Raw genomic sequence first — 20,559 nt, 5'->3', positions numbered from 1 at the left:
GTGGTTATCAGCAGTCCTTGGTATCACTTGGCTTTAAACACATCTCTCCATCTCTGTCACTGTTCTCACGTGGCTTTGCCTCCGTATGTGTTAACATTGTCTGCCCTCTGTGTGCCTCTTTGTCCAAATATCCTTCTTCCTCTGAGGACACCAGTCTTTAGATTAGGGCCCCTGCTAATTCAGGGTGACCTCATCTTAACTCTGTTACATCTGCCAAGACCTTATTTCCAAATAAAGTTGGATTCTGAGGTTTCAGGACATAAATTTGGAGACATACTATTGAACCTAGAATGAAATGAAAGGGTATGTCATTGAAGAGAATATACAGATGGGATGTAAGTACATGAGCAGATATTCAGCTTCATTAGCCATTAGGAAAATGCAAATTAAAATAATACAGGGGTGCCAGGGGTGCCTGGGTGGCTCGGTCAGTTGAGCGTCTGACTCTTTTTTTAATATTTATTTATTTTTGAGAAAGCACTAGTAGGAAAGGGGCAGAGAGAGGGGGACAGAGGATCCAAAGCCAGCTCTGTGCTGGCAAGCTGACAGCAGAAAACCAAATGTGGGCCTTGACTCACAAACCACGAGATCATGACCTGAAGCCAAAGTCAGATGCCCAACCGACTGAGCCACCCAGGTACCCCAAGGGTCCAACTCTTTTGGGCCCAACTCTTTAGATGAGCTCAAGTCGTGATCTCATGGTTAGGATCGAGCCCTGAGTCAGGGTCCATGCTGAGCATGGAGCCTTCTTGGGATTCTCTCTCTCTCTCTCTCTCTCTCTCTCTCTCTCTCTCTCTCTCTCTCTTGCTCTCTCTCTCTCTCTGCCTCTCCCCCATCAAAATAAATAAATAAACATGAAAAAAAAACCAATGGCACAATACTACACACATATTTGAATGGCAAAAATACAAGTTAGTGAAAACCCCAAATGCTCTGAGCATGGATGCAGAAGAACTGGATCACTCATCATTGCTGATAGGAATGTAAAATGGTAAACCCACTCTGGAAAGCAGAAATAAGTGATCAAGCCCTGAAAAGACTGGGAGGAAACTTAAATGCATTTCAGTGAAAGAATCCAATCTGACAAGGTTAAATACTATATGATGCCAGGTAAGTGGCATTCTAGAAAAGAAAATATGGAGTAAAAAAACAGTAGTTGCCAGAGGTTACAGAAAGGGAGAGACAAATAGGCAGAGCTCAGAAGATTTTTAGGGCAGCAAAACTATTATACAAATTATACATTTGTCCAAACCCATAGAATGTGCAGCACCAGGAGTGAACCCCAATGTAAGCTATGGATTGTAGGTGATAATGACATGTCTATGTAACTTCATCAGTTGCAGTAAATTGTATTATTCTGGTGGGGGGATGAGGTTCTGCATGTGTGTGCAAAGGGAGTATATGGCAAATTCCTGTACCTTCTGCTCGATAATTCTGTGAACCTGAAACTGCTCTTAAAAACAGCCTGTCTATAAAAACTGCATAGATGGAAATACACATGCACCCCCCCCACAAATTAGTACAAATAGAACTGAGGAAATTTGAACAAAATTGGCAGATTATTCTGATGTCAATATCCTCATTTTAATATTCTACTGTAGTTTTGCAAGACATTATCAATGGGAGAAATATTCCACATTTTATGGCAAACTTTGAATAGTTTGTGGAGTACTAAGTGAGAATTTCTTCCTTTACCATTTTAAATTTGAAATCAATGTTGGACTTTTGTTGTTGTTTGGATTTCCTTTGGTTCGAGGTTGGTGAATCTTAAATACAGTAGGTTTCTACAAAACATGGCTTAAAATAAAGAAGAGCCCATTTAGTTGAGAAAGCATGAAGAAAAAAATTTAAAGTCCCAAATAAAGATATTTAATTTGAATATGATAAGTGATATAAAAATGAAATATGAAAGTGATAGTACTATGACAAATGGAAATTGTCCTTCTGAATTCTCCAAGAGTGCAATCTCTTGTAAGTAGCAATTTAAGCAGGAAAATGAACAAGGAATATGACATTCATTCTTCCTTACCTTTAGATACCGACTCATTGGTCAGCCAACTAATTTATGCGTCATCTCAGGAAATACTGTCATCTGGGAAAACGACCCACCTTTTTGTGAAAGTGAGTTGAAAAATTCTTTCCTGTTACCTTTACGAATGGATTCTAAGTTTGCCCCTGGTGTTGTAAAAATCTTAATTGAATTCCTTTTGTGCATTCTGTCCCTCAGTCCCTATGGGGTTTCTGGCAACTGTTTTCTTAAATGTTTCCTTATCTTGGGATGTACCTTTTCTGAATCTGGGGACTGAAATGCAGAAAAGCCTTCAAACTTTATTTTTGCTTCAAATGATTTGGAATTAAGTTGATTGTATCATCCCCAATATAACAATCATTCTGCTTGATAAATTAATAAAGATTTTTTTTTAAGTGTTACTCTCCAAGGTTGCTGAAGCTGTATATGAATCAACACATTCATGTACCTAGAGTTACACAAAACCTCTTGAAGGGTACCATGTATGGGACCCTCAAAAGTGGGCATCAATTTTGACCGAGTTCTTAGAACTTATACTTGGGAAATAAACACAGAGCTTTACTGGGAGTTCACTGTAAACGTTTCATTTCTACATTCTCTATAATAGCAAAAATGTTAAAGTAACCTAAATGTTTCAAATCATGGTCTGGAAAGTACTGGAAGGAGTCATGTTAAAAATGACTATGGAGAATTCCCTAAGAAGTCTAAAATCAGAGTTAGAAGAAATACCAGCAATGCACCAGAATGTTATTCAGCCATTAAAAAAGGGGGACACCTGGGTGGCTCTGTTGGTTAAGCGTCCGACTTCAGCTCAGGTCATGATCTCACAGTTTGTGGGTTTGAGCCTCACATCAGGCTCTGTGCTCAGAGCCTGGAGCCTGCTTCAGATTCTCTCTCTCTCTCTCTCTCTCTCAAAAATAGACATTAAAAATAAGATGTCATGGAGAAGCTCTTCAAGACATATAGAGATGTTAATTATATATTTAACATGAAAAAATTAGATGATAGAGCAGTACTCTGCCTAGATATCTTTATTTAAAGATAATACACTTGCATCTATTTCTATATTTTCATCACTATTTCTAATTCTGTAACCTTTTCTATATCTAAACCTTGGTGAATGGCTTTCTGCATCCTTGATGAAGGTAGGAGTACACTTCTGGGGTACACTCTGACTGTGTAGCCACATATTTTCTCAAGAGGATCCAGCCTCCTATTTATCTGAACTGCTCTAAGTCCATAAACTGGCTCTCAAGTCTGGGAGTTGGTTGGTGAATCACCATAACTTCTTTTTCCAGTGATTCAAGTCAAACCTAGATCTTTTCGGCTTATACCCATCTAATAACACTTAGGTAGTCCACTATTCATCTGTTTCAGTTTTAGAGACTCCACAATCAATTAGCCAGGGACGAAGATTTCTGCAAGCAAATCATTCTCATTTCTGTTTCAGTTGTGCTGCCACTTGGCTTCTGCCATCCTGAGGTCCTTCCATTGCCATTGCATTCAGGGAACACAGTTCCATAACTGAAGCCCGATGGCATTCCCAGCCTGCAGAGAACAGGCACCACAGAGTTGTTCAAGGATACTGAATATTCTGCATGAATGTATTACTCAAAGCCTTGGGTGAAAGGATAAAGTTCTCTCTGAACACCGCACCCCCATGCACATAGTCGGGGAATTGACAAACACATCTCACATGAATCCACCCTGGCATTCCTAAATCCCCAAGTCACAGCATTTCTTCCTGGGTAGTGTGCTGAAAAAGCCCTGATATTTTAGCTTCATTCAGTATAGGCCACACTCCCAACACACTGAATTCACAGTCTCATTTCTGGTGTTTTGCACCTTCTTGTAGGTCATAATTCTTACTCCTCACCCCCTCCTGCAACTCCGGGTCTGCCAGGACTTAAATCCGGTTTAAGGACCAGAAACAATATGAAGTAGTAGGGGTAGGACCTGAGGAAGATTAGTGGCCCCTGAAGTTTGGGCTGCCAGTTTTAGTAAATAAAAATACAAGAAAGATGTTCAGTTAAACTTGAATTTCAACTAAGCAACAAATAACTGTTGTATTCTAAATATGTGCCTTGCAGTATTGGGGATATATTTACACTTAGAGCTTTTTCAATGTTTTTCTGAAAGTCAAATTTAACTGGCCATTCTGTATGTTCTCTGGCAACCCTATCAGGGCAGCTACCTCACTGAGAGGTCATTACAGTTTCTTTCTATAAGAGGAGGACCCCCTCAGACAGGGGAGGAAGGGCTGTTTCTTTTAGCAACATCTGCCTCAGAACATCTAGGTTCAAAGTATTCAGCTTTGTTAGAATCTGTCCATATATCTCCATCTCAATTTTCAGGTCCTCCTTCCAATCAGTGCTCAAACTTTAACATAAGAGACCCTGTTGTGAATTCAGTTTGTCTTGGAATCCAGCCATAGGGCTGATTAGATGTTAGATTTGTTCTATGACTATAGAATGCAAGTGGTTTTTTTTCTTTTCTTTTTTTTATTTAAGTTCATTTATTTATTTTGGGAGGAAGAGAGAGGAGAGACAGTGAGCATGAGAGCTGGGAAAGGACAGGGGGGGAGTGGGGGGAGAGAGAGAACACTGTCAGCGCAGAGCCTTAAGAGGGCTCCATGACACCAATCTTGAGATCGTGACCTCAGTGGAAATCAAGAATCAGACACTGAACTGACTGAGCCACGTGGGTGCCCTGCAAGTATTTCTTTTAGGGCAGATATAGAAGCTTTCAGAGACAGACCTTGAGCAGGAATTTAGAGCATTTTCTTTCTCTTAAGTTCTCCAAAGCACTTAGAAGCAAGCAACCAACCAACTTGCTTTTCCTCCCTGCCTCCCTCCCTCTCAGGACCTTTCTTCCTTTCTCTCTTCCTCCCTCCCTCCTTTGGTCTCACCCTCCCTCCCTCCCTCCCTCCTTCCTTCCCACTTGCTTCCTCTCTTCCTCCATTCTTCCCTCCATCCCTCCCCTTCTTCCTTCTCTCTCTCTTCCATATACTAGATAGGACCTCGACTAAAATATTTAACACTGATGGGGATAGAAGGTATCCTTGTCTTGTTCCCCATCTCAAAGGGAAAGATTGAAGTATTTCACCAGTAACCAATATTTGCTGTAGATTTTTTATAGATACTCAATTTTAGGTTAAGAAAATTCCCTTATTAATATTCTTCAGTGCTGAGATTTTTTATCACTAAATCATGAAGTTTACCAAGCACGTTGGCTACGTATGTTGAAACAATCGTATCTGTTTCTCTGTTACTCTCTTAATGTAATGAATTGTTTTAATTAATTTTTGAAAGACAAACTGATTTTGAATTCTAATTTTACATTCTTGGAATACATCAACTTGATCATAATATTTTATAATTTTTATATGTTGTTTAGTATGATTCTGTAATATATTTTAAATTTTTTGAGATATAATTTACATAACAGTTACTCTTTTAAAGTATACAATTTAATGATTTTTAGTATATTCATAAGGTTGTGGGACCAGCGCCACGAATTCCGGAACATTTTATCATCCCATTCTTCATGCTTTATGAGAGATTAGACTGTAATATTTTTCCCGTGATGTTCTTTTTTTTTCTTTTTAAATAATTATGATGGAAAGTTTATTTTTTTTTCCAAGTTTAAACAAAATTTAATGACATCATAGGAACAATATTCTGGGTTTTTTTTTGAGTAAACAATGTTTTTTTTAATTTTTTTTAGAATATAACACTATTTTTTTAACATATGCAATTATTTTCCATCATTTACAATACAGTAGTTACAATGACACTCCAAATGGATAAGCAAAGTAAAAAATCAGAACCCCACTTCTATTTCATGTAATTAGACTTATACAGAAATTAGAAGGTTAAGTAACAACTAGTTAATCACCTAAGTTCACAGCTATCTGAAGTGGCAATCATTATATAGCAGCTTATCTATGATACATTCAAGATAAATGATACAATATATTACTTGTTCATAGGCTACAACACAGCCTGCTTAATACCTTTCCTTAAATTCCACCTCTATACTACAATATACTTGAGGTCCATGCAAAAAAGTAGCTACCTTTTATATATGACTTTGAGTAGATAATGAAAGAAAATGCAAAATGCTTATTGATTTATGATATGGTTTCATCTTAGCTTGGGCAAACCATGCAGTATTTAATACATAGTAGCAGAATATTTACTATTGAAGCTTGAAAAGATGTGAGTTTTGTGTGCAACCTTTCATTTATGCATGTGAGAGGGTTTTCTGTTTTTTTAATATTTTTACATTGTAGTACTTGTTTTGCTTGTTGGTGGTGTTTGCTTATTTAATACATTCCGTCAAGGACAGAAATTACATGATGGGTTTTTTTTGTTTGTTTGTTTTTTTGTTGTTGTTTTTTCCCCCTAGGAAGTGTATCTTGGGTTTTTCCCTTATTATTTTCATTACTTTTTTTTTTCTCTTCTTTTTTTGGTGGTGGGGGTGGTTATGTTTAAATGAAGCTGCTTTTACAACACCAAAGACTTAATCATCCGTGATGTTCTTATGAGGCTTTGGGATCAAACTTACAATAGGCTCTTAAAGCAAGCTCGATAATGTTCCATAGATTTATTTCTTCCTTAAATAGTTGGAAAAAACTCACCAATAAAGCCCAATCGCCTATAGTTTATGTTGTTGGAAGTTCCTTTTTCTTTTCTTTCTTTTTTTTTTTTAATCTCCAAGTTTTTAAAATTCCAGTCAGTTAACAGTTAGTGTAATATTAGCTTCAGAAATAGAATTGAGCGATTCCTCACTTATATACAACACCTAGTGCCCATTACAACAGGTGCCCTTCTTAATATCCATCACCCACGTAGCCATTCCCCTGCCCCACTCCCCTGGAAGGTCTTTTTTGCAACAATTTTTTTCACACCATCTAGACTTTTTATTGAAAGACATAAACTTCTTTGCATATATTTATAGGTTACTACATATATATGTAGTAAAGTGCTCAATAGTAATCATTCACTTCAATGAATCTTTACAAAGTGAACACACCACCTTAATAGCATTGGAATGAGATCTAGCACATCGGAAGCCTCCCCATGCTCTTTCTCAGTGATTATCTTCCCAAAATAACCATTATGCTGGCTTCGTCCACCAAGGATTAGTTTTGCCCTTTCTTGTATTTAATATTAAAGGAATCAAAAAGCATATCCTCTTTTGTGTCCAGCTTCTGTTGAGTGTTATATTTAGGAGACTTATCCACGTTGTTGCATATAGGATTAATTGGATCTTTTTTATTATTGTATTGTATTGTATTTCATTGTAATAACTTAATGATTAGTTTGTAAACTCAGCTGTTTATATATCAGCAGTATTTTATACATGTGCATATGCAATAAATGTCCATATCTATGCAAATATAAATTTCCAAATCTTTATATATATGCACATCTGTACAGTGTTTACATTTATATAAGTGGAATTGCTGAGTATGAGCATATTGAGTCTTAATAGATACTGCCAAAAGATTTAATACTGTGGCTGTACTTCTACCAAAATCAGATGAAAAGTCCGGCTGCTCCATATCTTTGTAAATGTGGTATATATCAGTCATTTAAATTTCAGCTATTCTGGGGGCTCACAGTGCCTTTAATTTGCATTTCCCTAAGGACTGATGATCCAGAGCACCTTTTCATATCTTTGTGTAGTGCCCGTTCAAAATTTTCACCCAATGTTTGTCGTTTGTGTGTCTTTTTTATTGTTTTGTAGAAATTCTTTATACATTCAGGGTTTACAATAAACATAACACAGACATTTTCTTTCAGGCTAAAACTTGTCCTTTTGCTTACTTAATGATGTTTTTTGATGATCGAGGATATACATTTTAATAGTGCTTTTTAAGAAGACTCAATATGTCTTTTCCTTTCTAGTTACTACTTTCTCTGTTCTTTTTCTTTAATGTTTTTATTTTTATTTTTGAGTGTGAATGGGGGAGGAGCAGAGGGAAGGAAAAGAGAGAATCTTAAGCAGGCTCCATGCTCAGGCTTATTCCACAATCCTGGGATCATAACCCGAGTCAAAATCAAGAATTGGATGCTCTACAAACTGGGTGGGCCACCCAGGCATCCCACTACTTTCTCTGGTGTATGTCAGACATCCTTGCCTATCATTTGATCTTTCAAGTTAAGTCTGTGATTCACTTCAGATTTATTTTCTGTGTGGTGTAAAGTATGGTCAAGGTATTAGTTTTCTTTTTGTGTGTGTTTTTGTTTGTTTTTTCACCCAACAGATAGGCAATTCATCTAATATTTTTTTAAACCATTTAAAAACATGTTTGTATATCACAATACAATAGTACAATATCTCTAAGTCAGGTGTTATTATATGTGGATCTCATTTCAGAGAGGCTCTGCTCTGCGAGTTTACTTATCACACTGTTTTCATTACCGCAGCGTCATAATAAGAATTGATATCTAGTGGTATATCCTCCACCATGTACTTCTTCCAAGATTTATCTGGCGATTCTTGGCCCTTTGCATTTCCATATAAAATTTAGAATCAGCTTGTCAGTTTCCGCAAAAAGAATCCTACCTGAATTGGTATTGGCTTTCTATTATGACTCAGTAGGTCAGTTGTGGACCGCTTACATTTTAAAATTTTAAATTCACAAACATGAATATATTCATGATATATTTCTTCATTTTTGAAATCTTTAAGCTCTTTCAATAATATTTGCCAATTTACATTATAGAAAATAATGTAAACATAGAAATGTAATATTGGAAAATGTAACACTTTCTAATTGTTTCTTGAACATGCAATCATTTGACCTTGCAACCAACAACTTGCTAAATTTACTTAGAAATGCAATAGTTTATCTGTATATGCTTTTGGATATGCTATATAAGTAATCATGTCATTGGTAAATAATTATCCTATTTTTTAAATCTTTTCCTTTCTTACAGCTTTTATTTATTTCTCTTGCTTTACTGCATTGGCTAGAACCTCCAGTACAATGTTGAAGGGAAGAGATGATAGTGGGTTTTTAATAGTCATTATAAAGCATGATGTTTACAGAAGGTTTTAGGGAGATATTCTTTATCAAATTAAGGGAATTGATTTTTATACCTAACTTGCTAAAAGATTTATCATGAATGGGTGTTCTAATTTGTCACTGTGTATCTAATGAGATGATCTGATCCTACTTCTCCTTCATTGTGTCAGTATTTGTGCTTTTACATATATCTCACAAGACATTATTGTTTTTGTATTTATACTTTTCCATGTATTAACTATTTCTGTTATACTTATTCCAAATTGCAGTGCTATCAGTTCTTTATGACACTATTTTCCTTCAATCTAAAACATTATCCTTTAGCATTTTTGTATTTTAGACCTTCTGGCAGTAGAGTCTTTAAACATTTTTCTAGGCATGGTTTCTTTAAAAGTTACCATCTCTATTTTCTGGCTCCTTTTAAAATTGATTGCTCTTGATTTTTGTTACAATATTACTATGATGTGTCTAGGTAAAGATTTTTGTTACAATATTACTATGATGTGTCTAGGTAAAATTCTTTCCTTTTTTGTATTTGTACTGCTTGAGTTTGTATGGCTACTTGAATCTGTAGGTATAATATCTTTCATCAGTTTTGGAACATTCTCAGTCATTGCTTCTTCAAATGTTTACGCTTGTGTTATCGCACTCCTCTCATTATGGGACTTCACTTACATGTGTGTTAGGCCTTCCTTATCCCTCTATCCTATGAGTCTATTACCCTTTTTTTGTGTGTATTTCTGATCCTTTTGTGACTCTGTGTTTTATTCTGGATATTTTCTTCAGTCCTAGTTTCCAATCCATTGATCTTTATTCAACTGTGTCCTACCTGCTGTTAATTCTATCAGATTCTTAATTTCAGTAACTATATTTTACAGTGATAACAACTTTTATTTGGTTTCTTTTGAAATGTGCCCTGTTGTTTCTGTTTCTAAAACTTTTTTTTTAAATGTTTTATTTATTTTTGATACAGAGAGAGGCAGAGCATGAGAGGGGGAGGGGCAGAGAGAGAAAGAGACACAGAATCTGAAGCAGGCTCCAGGCTCTGAGCTAGTGTCAGCACAGAGCCTGACGCGGGGGCTCGAACCCATGAACGTGAGATCTGACCTGAGCCGAAGCTGGAGGCTTAACCGACTGAGCCACCCAGGCGCCCCTCTAACTGTTTCTAGTTCTTTCCAAAAGTTTGGGTTGTATATTTTTACCTTTGAATAGATAAACATAATGATTTATATCTGTGAGTGAAAAATTCCAATCGTTGGGGTCCTAATGGTTCAGTTTCTATTGTCAGCGATTATGCTGCTTCTTATTCATGTTATTTTATCTCATTAAGTACTGGGCTATCCTTGACTGTATGTCATAATTATATTTGAGAAGCTTTCTCTGTACAAATAAATTCAAGGTCTTAGATAACTAACCTTCTTCAGGAAGGGTTTTTGTTGTTATTTCTTCCAGAAATCTGGGGACATGAACAATCTGGGACCACTTTCGTTCAATTTCAGAAACTATTATTTTTCTAGGCCACCCACAGTACTTGAAGAACAACTCCAGGAATCTTGATTCCCAGGGCCTATTTCTTTGAGGCCCCAGGAGACAGCAGAAGATACTACCGGGGCTTCCACTTTGCAGGACCTGGATTCCAGTTTAGTTCCTTGACTCCATGAGACTATCAAAAGTCTACTCCCCTCTCAGATGCCCCCTCAGATTCAGCTAAACTTTCAGCAAAAAAGTAACCTAAATGACTGGCTCTCACCTAGCTTTTTATCTTCTATCAGATTGTGGTCCAGTAATGCTTCACTAGTTTATTAGCTTTCTGATATATCCACAGACATATTTTATATTTTATCCTGCATTTATAGTCATTCTTGGGAGGGGAGAGAATGGAGGAGTAGAGTGATGTTTGATTTGAATTATTAAGGTTACCTTTATCAGAAGATGTATCCTTCTTAAAAAATTTTATTTTTAATCTCAAGTGTTTTGGGGTTTTGGTTGAAGTTACTTAGTTCTAGTTATATAGTATTATAGTAATACACTGTACTATGTCCCACTTCTACATTTTCAAATGTACTGAGAGTTTTTTTATGAACTAATGTATGATCCCTTTTACATGAGTATCATTTTGTGATATCAAACTTAGGTTTGATGAAATGAGTTGGTAAGTTTTCTATTTTTTACATCTTGTGAAAAATTTGAAATTACATTTAGAAATATGTATTACCTGAAAGTAAGTTCATAGCATTTTTATGTAAAATATTTTTTGTATTCCTATATGTTTCTTTGCCCATTCTGGCTTTCTATATCTTCTTGAATGCCTATTGGCAATTTGTATTTCCATTTATATCATTTTGATTTTCAAAAATTTTTTGTTTATTTATTTTTGAGACAGAAAGAGACAGAGTGCAAACAAAGAAAGAGTAGAGAGAGAGGGAGACACAGAATCTGAAACAGGCTCCAAGCTCTGAGCTGTCAGCACAGAACCTGATGCAGGGCTTGAACCCATGAACCACGAGATCATGACTTGGGCAGAAGTCGGATGCTTAACCGACTGAGCCACCCAGGCGCCCCCCAAAATGTTTAACATACATTAGCCTACAGCTTCCTAAAGTTCTCATGTATATGCAAATATACTTGAATTCTATTTCCCACTGTTGTGTATCTGGGTTGTTTCTCTTCCCTTACATTTTTTCTTTTAGCAAGGGTCTTTTTATTTTTTTTTAAAGCTATACTGAGCTAGTAACAAAAATGAAAATTAAGAAGGAAAATGGAAAAGAATATGGAAAAGCTGTGTAACATATGGTAAAGCAAAATGATCAAAGAGCTACTTAACATGAAAGAAATGTGAAATGTATTAAAAATGCATATGCTTATAGGGAATAATGTAAGTAAGAAAGGCAGTATGCATGCTATTTATTATGCTCACCTAAATTACAACTTTGTAAAAACATATCCACATGTTAAGAATGATGAAAACCAAATAGCAAATGTAAAAAGAGTTATATTCATTGTACCTCTGACTAGCTATTTTAATTCACCATTATTTATGTCGCTGTCTCTTTTCCCAGGAATTGCTTGTGAGCCACCCCCAAGCATCGCCAATGGAAAGTTCTATAGCAACAACAGAGAGTATTTTCCATACGGAGTGGTGGTGAAGTATCGCTGCAATACTGTACAGAGATGGGAAGAGCCGTTTGAGCTTGTGGGCCAGCAGTCAATATATTGTACCAGCAACGACAACCGCATTGGCACATGGAGTGGCCCTCCCCCTCAGTGCATTATACCTAATAAATGCACACCTCCAGAAATTGAAAATGCAGTAAGAGTATCTGAGCAAAAAAGCTTATACTCTCTAGATGAAATTGTGATGTTCAGATGTGAGGCCGGCTTTGATATGAAAGGACCCCCCAGCGTGAAATGCCAACCTCAAAACAGATGGGGGCCAGAGCTGCCAAGCTGCTTGAAGTGTGAGTCTGACTGAGGCTTTACAGGGAACTACAAATGGCATGAGTTGTGAAAGGATCGGGAGGTTAGTGTTTGTTCTAAGGGAGGACGCGCAAGAAGCACGGTGGGTCAATTCGGGGAGGTGTGAGGCATGAAACGAAGAGTGGGTGTGTGCATGTATGCATGTGTGCCTTCATTCTGAAATCAGGAGCTTAATCAAGGAAGGAGGCATTTGGAACTCTCTTATTGAGCAATTTTCAGGATAAAATACCAGCTCCAATATCTCAAATATATTGAAAACTGAGGTGGACTTCCTAGTCAGCTGTGTAATAAGCACTCTATTTTTTTAAAAAATAGTTTATTACCAAGTTGGCTTCCATATAACACCCAGTGCTCTTCCCCACAAGTGCCCCCACCATGACCCTCACCTCCCTCCCCCTCTCCCCCTTCCTCTTCAGCCCTCAGTTTGTAAGGACTCTAATTTCTTTTAATGTTTCTTTATTTTTGAGAGAGAAGGCAGGGGAGGGGCAGAGAGAGAGGGAGACAGAGAATCAGAGCCAGGCTCTACACTGTCAGTGCAAAGCCTGATGTGGGGCTCGAACTGACAGCTCGAACTGTGAGATCATGACCTGTGCCAAAGTCAGACGCTCAACCAACTGAACCACCCAGGCACCCCTGCAATCAGCAATTTAAATGCATGATCTCATCTACTCTTCACAAAACTCGTTTACAAGCCATATGACGGTGCAGTTGGCTTGGTATTTCAGAGGCTAAGGAAACTGTCCAAAGCACGTGCTACTAAGTGGCGTGCCCAGGAATGGAAAGCAAATGTGTCAGCCCCAGTGGCCACATTCTCTGATCTTTGTTATACTTCTATCAACATCTCTCCCAGAAAATAAGAAACTGGCTTAGGAAGACAGATATCATAGTGGCCAAGACCTTAGAGTTTGTCTATTCTGGTCCACCTCCTACATCTTATCATTAGGAATCTGAAGTCAAAAGTGAAAGCTGCTTAAAGCCAAACAGATTTTTCCTTCATCATGAATTAGGTATAGATTAGGTTCAAATGAGTTCAGCTGCCTTGCGCACCAAGAGGGCTATGACTGGAGGTAGCCAGACCTTGAGTCAGATAGTCTCTAAGTGATATGACCTCTCATTACAAGGATGGGTTTACTGAGTGGATTTTATTCTCAGGGGCTTATCTCAGTGGCCTTCGTGTGCCCCAACAGCTGCCTGAGGAGAGGCGCAGTCAATGTTGTGGCTCACACATAGGGACAAAGACGGAGTTTACGATTCTTGGGCCAACCAGGACCAGCCTTGTACGACCACTGAGAGCTGGATATACTCATATTCGTATAAATATGAATGATTCCCACACTTTGATCATAGAAGTACAATGAAAGAGATGGGAAATCTATTAAATAGATTTAGGCTCAGGCAGCCTTCTCTTCTGTAGGAGGAGCCTGTAAATTGGATCACCTTTCTAGCAAATATGTGGGTGGAGAACCCACCAATACTAATAATTCCATCTTGAATAGCCAGAACTACATGTAAGAAGGGACTTGTAAATGTATTTCACCTTGCTCTGGGAAGAACTTGATTCTAATTACCTGCTGCGTACTTGCTGTGAGGTCCTTGGCTATGTCTCATCCATATTTTTAACTTCCATATCATTAAAAGGAGGGGCCTAGAGTATCATTTGACTTCCCTTCTTATAATACTGAACCCCTTTAATTGTGAGTCTCTGACTCCTCAGAAGGGTTAGGATTTAGCAAAAGATATTTCCACATAAATGACTGGTACTTTGCACCTGTTCTTTCCACAGTATGCAAGCCGCCTCCAAAAATTCCACATGGCAAGCCCAGCCCAAGCGACAAGGACAGTTTTTCCTCTGGGCAGGAAGTAGTCTACAGCTGTGAGCCCGGCTATGACCTCAGAGGGGCCACTACTCTGCGCTGTACTCCCCAGGGAGACTGGAGCCCAGCAGCCCCTACATGTGCAGGTGCATATGGTGGCCTCTGGTTTGCAGCTCAATCTTCTTGTTCCTCACAGAGGAAGCCCTACTTCTTTGTTGTTGTTGTTTTCCTAGCGAAATCATGTGCTGACTTCCGGGACCAACTCCCTAATGGCCGTGTGCTCTTTCCACTTAATTTCCAGCTGGGGACAAAAGTGTCCTTCATTTGTGATGAGGGGTGAGTATGACCTGGCATAGAGACCGGGGACTCAGTTCTGGATGCTAATATGCTGACGCCCTGGGCAATGGGGGTGTATCCAAAAAGCAAGTTGTCTGATGAATCAGAAGTACCAAAAAAGACTAACATCTGAAACAATGATTGGGAAGCATTGTAGCAACCACAGAGAACCAGGAACAGATGCTTAACAAGGAAGAACAGTAAAATACACTGAACACCAGAAGTATAACAAAAGACCTTGAATATTTAATTGAAACTTACATATGGGAATAAAAAGTAATTTGTAGGCACGAATGGAGAAATATTGCAGAGGGGTTGTTTTAAAAAGGTTTTGATATAGAAAAGAAAGTTATTTATAATATGACGCAAGGATTGTTTCAAGAAAAATTTAAACCAATCAATAGCGGAATGTGGAATAGGAATGAAAGAGTAAATGGGAGTATTTTTAAATCTAATTATATGCCATCTGATTGGGATTAAGCTGTGTTGAAGGAGCATGGAGAACAATGTTCGTGTGCCAAGCAATGTCATTGATTCTTTATGTGAATCTAAGTGATCTTGGTATTATGTTCCAACACCACTGACAGGTAGAAAGCGTGGATGACAAAACAGTTGTTCTCAATATATTCTAGGGACTCCTCGCTGGCATCAAATAAATATCTGTCACCTGATAAAGACCTGGAGGCAACTTAGGCAGCAACTGGTCTGACAATAAGCCAGATGTTTTAGGATGATCGTCCTCCAAAGAATCCTCTGTTCTCACCTTTTCTTATTTTTCCTAGATAATCTGGCTTTCCTCATCAATAATCCAGATATCCCACAGGTGTCATTCACAAACATCCCGAATGTGTTGGCAGAAAACGGCAGTCTCTGATGCCTTTCCTCTTGTCCTCTGATTTACTAACTTGAATTGGGAGTTATTTTCCTCCTGGTCCAGTAAGAGAGGAAAGGGCTACGGTTTGCATTAGAGGTCAGAGTTCCTTATAGAGACGAATAGGGAGCTGTCCGAGGACAGTCAGGGGCAGATGACCTCCTGAAGGCCAAGGACCAGCAGTTGTTATTGCTCTGTCCTCCCTGGAAACTTGGTGTCAGAGCCTCTGTCAACTGAGAAAACAAATGAGCTGAACTTTTCCATCTGGGGTTTAACTTAGGAATTAAACTATATTTCAGCCGAAGAGCAGAAGCTGAGATCTGTCAGTGAGGGGGAGAGAGAGATGGTGCGCTGGCCAGTTACTACCACCTTTGTTCCTCAGATTCCGTTTAAAGGGAGATTCTGCTAGTTACTGTATCTTGGTTGGAACGCAAAGCCGCTGGAATAACAGTGTTCCTGTGTGTGAACGTGAGTACAAGGAATATCTGTTCAGGTCTGCACCTTCCTCCTTGTTTTCTTGTTTGTTTGTTTGTTTAATGTGATTTGCCTATAAAATTATCTAATATTGCCCCCCTGTTTATCTTCACTTTTGAGTGAAATATTTCCTTGTTGCAAGGACGGCTTCTGGGGAAAGTAAATCTGAGCATCATGTGTTTGGGTGCCATCCTGTAAATGTTTACCAGCAAACTGTGTGCCACAAATGGAGAGACATTCTCTCATAGATGGAGAGAAATGTAGGGCCTGACCTTTTTTTCCTGTCAAAAATGATAGTCCTACTCCAGCTTTTCTCTCCTTCCTTCAATCATCTATTCGCTTCTGTCCCCATTGTTTCAACAAAAATTTTTGAGCACCTGCTATTTGCCAACAACCAATCTTCTAGACACTAGGTATATACCTGTCAACAAGAAAAACGAGGGCCCTGCTTTCATGTTGCTTATGTTCTTGTGTAGAAGGAAAGACAAAGAACATAACAAGCAAACACATAAATAGACGATTTCAAATAATGCCAGGCGTTATTAAGGAAAAAACCAGAGCGATGCAATAAAATGGTTATGTGAAGGGGGATAAGGAATGCCAGGAAAAGAATAAAGTCTCCATTTAAAATAGGGTGATTATGGAGGGGCACCTGGGTCCCTCAGTCAGTTGAGCATCTGACTCTTGGTTTCAGCTCAGGTCATGATCTCATGGTTTGTGAGCCCTCGTCGGGTTCTATACTGACAGCATGGAGCCGGCTTGGGATTCTCTCTCTCCCTTTCTCTCTGCCACTTCTCCACTTCTTCTCTCTCTCAAAATAAATAAGTAAACATTAAAAAATAATAAGTAAAGAGACTAAGGTGATGATGGGAACCCTTCTTGAGAAAGTCACATTTGAGTTTTGATGGGAATGTACATCGACAGAGGAATAACCTTCCAGGCAGTTGGAGCAGAAGGTACAAAGGCCCGAGGCAGACATGTTCCCGGCCTCTTCTTTGGCACACCTGTTTTTGACATTTTCTCAGAAGCCGACATGGCTGACATGGAGTGAGCAAATAGTGGAGTAGTCAGAGGTGACAAAAGAGCAATAACGATACATCTCATAACAACGGGGGTTTTCATTCTGAGAAAGATAGAAAGTCACTGGAGCATAATAAGTAGAAAAATAACATGATTGAATTTATTTGTAAAGATGTCACTTTGGCTACTTTTGAGAGGGCTGAGTTGAAAGGAATGTATCTTAGATCGAGATTCCCTGGAAAACAGTGTTGGAGGCAAAGCGTAAGTTTGTAATGCTCTGTTGGAGAGGGCAGTTCCAGAGCAGCAAGAGTGAAGGAGAAAAAAATAAAGGAGGCAGGGAGGAAAGAAAAGCTGATAAGTAAAAGATACTGTGTTGCTTAGATGGCCATAAGCTTTACAAACAAACAAAAACAAAACAAAACAAAAAACAGCAGACTGTTTGCTCATATAACACACCCCTGAAGAGGTTCTGTGAAACCAGAACTATTAGAAAGAGGAAGAATGAGCAGTTTATTTTCTGAATCTTTCCTGTCTCTTGTCTCCTTTTTATCCCAAGGGTATTGAGGCCCTTGTTTCTATGCTGTATTATCTCATCCGTCTGGTCAAACTCTGGAGACACCAGAGCCCATGACCTGCTGCACGGCATTCCATGTAAGACCAGAAGTGGTAGAAGGAGCCAGAGTGGCCAAGGATCCCAATCGTGTTGGCTTGGTTGTGGGAGTTGCTGTGACCTCTAAATAAGTTGCGAGAGCCCCCGTCTCACCCTTAGGGGCTGAGACAGCCAGTGCTGTTAGAAAAGGAGGTAATAGTGGTATCAATCAGGATCACCAATTGAGAAAGCAGCTCAGGGCCCAAAAGGAAGATGTAGCCAAGGGGGATGCTGAGGGCATAAGCTGGAAGGCTGTTCTAAAGATCTAACCTCAGATTTTGGATAGCACTGAAAGAAGAGCTAAGAAGTGGTCACATTCTGGGTATATTCTGAAAGTAGAAAGGACACAATTTACTGACGGTTTAGAAACAGAATTTTTTTAAATGGTTCATTTATTTTTGAGAGAGAGAGAGAGAGGCAGGGGAGGGTCAGAGACAGAAGGAGACACAGAATCCGAAGACAGTCTCCAAGCTCTGAGCTAGCTGTCAGCACAGAGCCTGACACGGGGCTCGAACCCACGAACTGTGAGATTATGACCTGAACCGAAGTCGGACTTTCAACGGACTAAGCCACCCAGGTACCCCTAGAAACAGAATATAAAGCAGAGATTAAATGAGATCACCTAGGCAGTGAATGGGGCCAGAAAAGAGATATGTAGGCTGAGCCTGGTAAATCCAACATTAATAAGTTGGAGAGATAAGGATGAATCAGCAAAAGAGATTAAGAAGTAGTCAGTGTATTAAGAGAAAAATCAGGAAAGTAGAAGGCACAGGCTTCCAATTACAGAATGAGTAAGTCAAGGGAATAAAAGTGCAGCATAAGGAATACAGTCAATGATACTCCAATAGCGATGGGTGGGGACATATAGGAGCTTCACTCATGGTGAGCAGAGTGTAAGATACAGGAAGGTATAGGGTTGTCCAGTCACTATGTGGGTCAACTGTACTCAGAGAGAGAGAGAGAGAGAAACCAGGATGATGATATATTTTAGAAGCCAGAGAAATTTTTGAAGGAGGTGAGATTTTCCAGAGAGGTCAAATAAAATGACAAATTTTTTATTGGGTATAATGACTTAAGTACCAAATGGCCTCAACAAGGAGTTTCCGTGGAATTGTGGGACGAATGTCTGATTGGCATGAGTTCAAAGGAGAATGACGGGAAAGAAGGGCAGACCTTAGACCACATCTGGGAGTACTGGTGTCACAGGAGCAGAGAAATGGGATTATTGCTGCACGAGAGAGTGGGATTAAGGGAGCTAGATTTTGTGTTTGTTTGTTTGTTTGTTTGTGTTAGTGTTTATTTTAGAGAGAGAGAGAGAGCACAAGTGGGAAAGGGGCACAGAAAGAGGGGGACAGAGTATCTGAGGCAGGCTCTGTGCTGACAGCAGAGAGCCTGACACAGGGCTAAAACTCACAAATCATGAGACCATGACCTGAGCCAAAGTCAGACACTCAACCAACTGAGCCACCGACGCGCTCTAGTGTTTGTTTTTAAGAGGACAGAAAGATAATATGTTAAATTCAGAATTACTATGAATAATTCAATCTTCGCATTTACTTCTTCACTTAGTCAAACAAGACGTGGCTTCATCTTCCGATCATAACTATTGAAAAATATGTTTATAGTAGAATTTTTTTCAAATTAGTGTTTTGCATTAAAATTGTTTGGAATTTTTGTATTTTTATGATGAAACTTGATAATTATATCCTTCATTTTTGGAAGTCAGCTATTTGAAAATCTTCACTTTCCTGGAATATAGTTATGAAGCATCAAAGAAAGAAAAAATACTCCCAGGAACTAAAACACATCTAAAATCACTTACTAGAGTAAAAACATTGTACTCTAAGGTAGTACTCTAAGAAGTCCACTTTTTGATAGTTTATTCATAATCCTTCCAAACTACAGTATCCTCTTCCCAAGTATAGATCAAAGCAGAAGGGGAAAGGAGCTTCTCCAGATAGTTATATGAAAAAGAAAAAATGTGTATTTCTTCAATGAGAAAGAAAAAACCTGCAGAAACCAATAAGTAACTCAAAGTCACAAAACTCAGTCTTCTGGAACATGCGCAGGAACATTGAGATGTTTCATTTCATTTTAATGACATTTCTATAACCATTCATTTTCTTTTGAGCATAACAGCCTCAAGACATCAAGAAAAGATTAAATCAGTGATAGAAAAATAGAAAACGTATAGTATGTTTTCAAAGATTTCTCTGGGAAGAAGATCCTTGATGTTAAAATTTTGGTCTGTCTTGGACTTGAATAGTACTTGATGCACAGTACATATTCAAAAAAAATACCTGTTGAATTAATGGATAGCTTTCTTGTTACATGAATGACTTTTTTGTGAATATGGTTAAGATTTTTGTCTATTTTAAAAGAACGAGCTCTCAATTATCCAGAATTCTTAAGTCTTCAAAGAATTCAGGATGATTAAGTACTTCTGGACTTTGTAATAACAAACATTCGTTTCAGTGTCATTTCATTTAGAAGCATCTCAACAGAGGCCTAATATATATATTTTACAGTCTATACTCTCCTTGAGAGTTTAATCATTTAATTGGCAACACAGTCTCAGCATCCCATAATTGTGGAATCAACTCGGATTAAAATATAAACATTTAATGTAACATATACCTCTATGTTCCTTCTAGAAATCTTTTGTCCAAATCCTCCATCTATCCTTAATGGGAACCACAACGGACCTTCTCAGGGAGGCGTTCCCTATGGAAAGGAAGTTACTTACATGTGTGACCCCCGCTCAGCCAGAGGGATGACCTTCAACCTCGTCGGGAAGAGCACCATCCACTGCACAAATGACAGTGCAGGGAATGGGATGTGGAGCGGCCC

At 38.5% G+C, this 20,559-nt stretch overlaps 1 protein-coding gene and 1 long non-coding RNA gene across 14 annotated transcripts in view; one reads left to right on the top strand and one right to left on the bottom strand.

The window, feature by feature from the left end:
- Nucleotides 1-20,559, bottom strand: part of LOC115288247 — an 85,016-nt gene that overhangs the window by 33,775 nt on the left and 30,682 nt on the right. The window lies entirely within an intron of this gene.
- LOC115288244 (complement component receptor 1-like protein) overlaps nucleotides 1-20,559 on the top strand; it is a 61,256-nt gene that overhangs the window by 15,293 nt on the left and 25,404 nt on the right. For 3 of the 5 annotated variants that reach the window (XM_029935366.1, XM_029935370.1, XM_029935369.1), the window contains exons 4-9: nucleotides 2,036-2,121; nucleotides 12,128-12,526; nucleotides 14,329-14,505; nucleotides 14,593-14,695; nucleotides 15,949-16,034; nucleotides 20,364-20,426. In XM_029935366.1, coding sequence (XP_029791226.1) covers nucleotides 2,036-2,121; nucleotides 12,128-12,526; nucleotides 14,329-14,505; nucleotides 14,593-14,695; nucleotides 15,949-16,034; nucleotides 20,364-20,426 — 914 coding nt within the window. Of the gene's footprint in view, nucleotides 1-2,035; nucleotides 2,122-12,127; nucleotides 12,527-14,328; nucleotides 14,506-14,592; nucleotides 14,696-15,948; nucleotides 16,035-20,363; nucleotides 20,444-20,559 lie in introns of all 5 variants that reach the window. The other 2 variants (XM_029935367.1, XM_029935371.1) reach the window with 2 other exon arrangements.

This window comes from Suricata suricatta, chromosome 3 (assembly GCF_006229205.1).
Source record: "Suricata suricatta isolate VVHF042 chromosome 3, meerkat_22Aug2017_6uvM2_HiC, whole genome shotgun sequence".
NCBI lineage: Eukaryota > Metazoa > Chordata > Mammalia > Carnivora > Herpestidae > Suricata > Suricata suricatta.
This window is presented reverse-complemented; position numbering and strand designations above follow the sequence as displayed.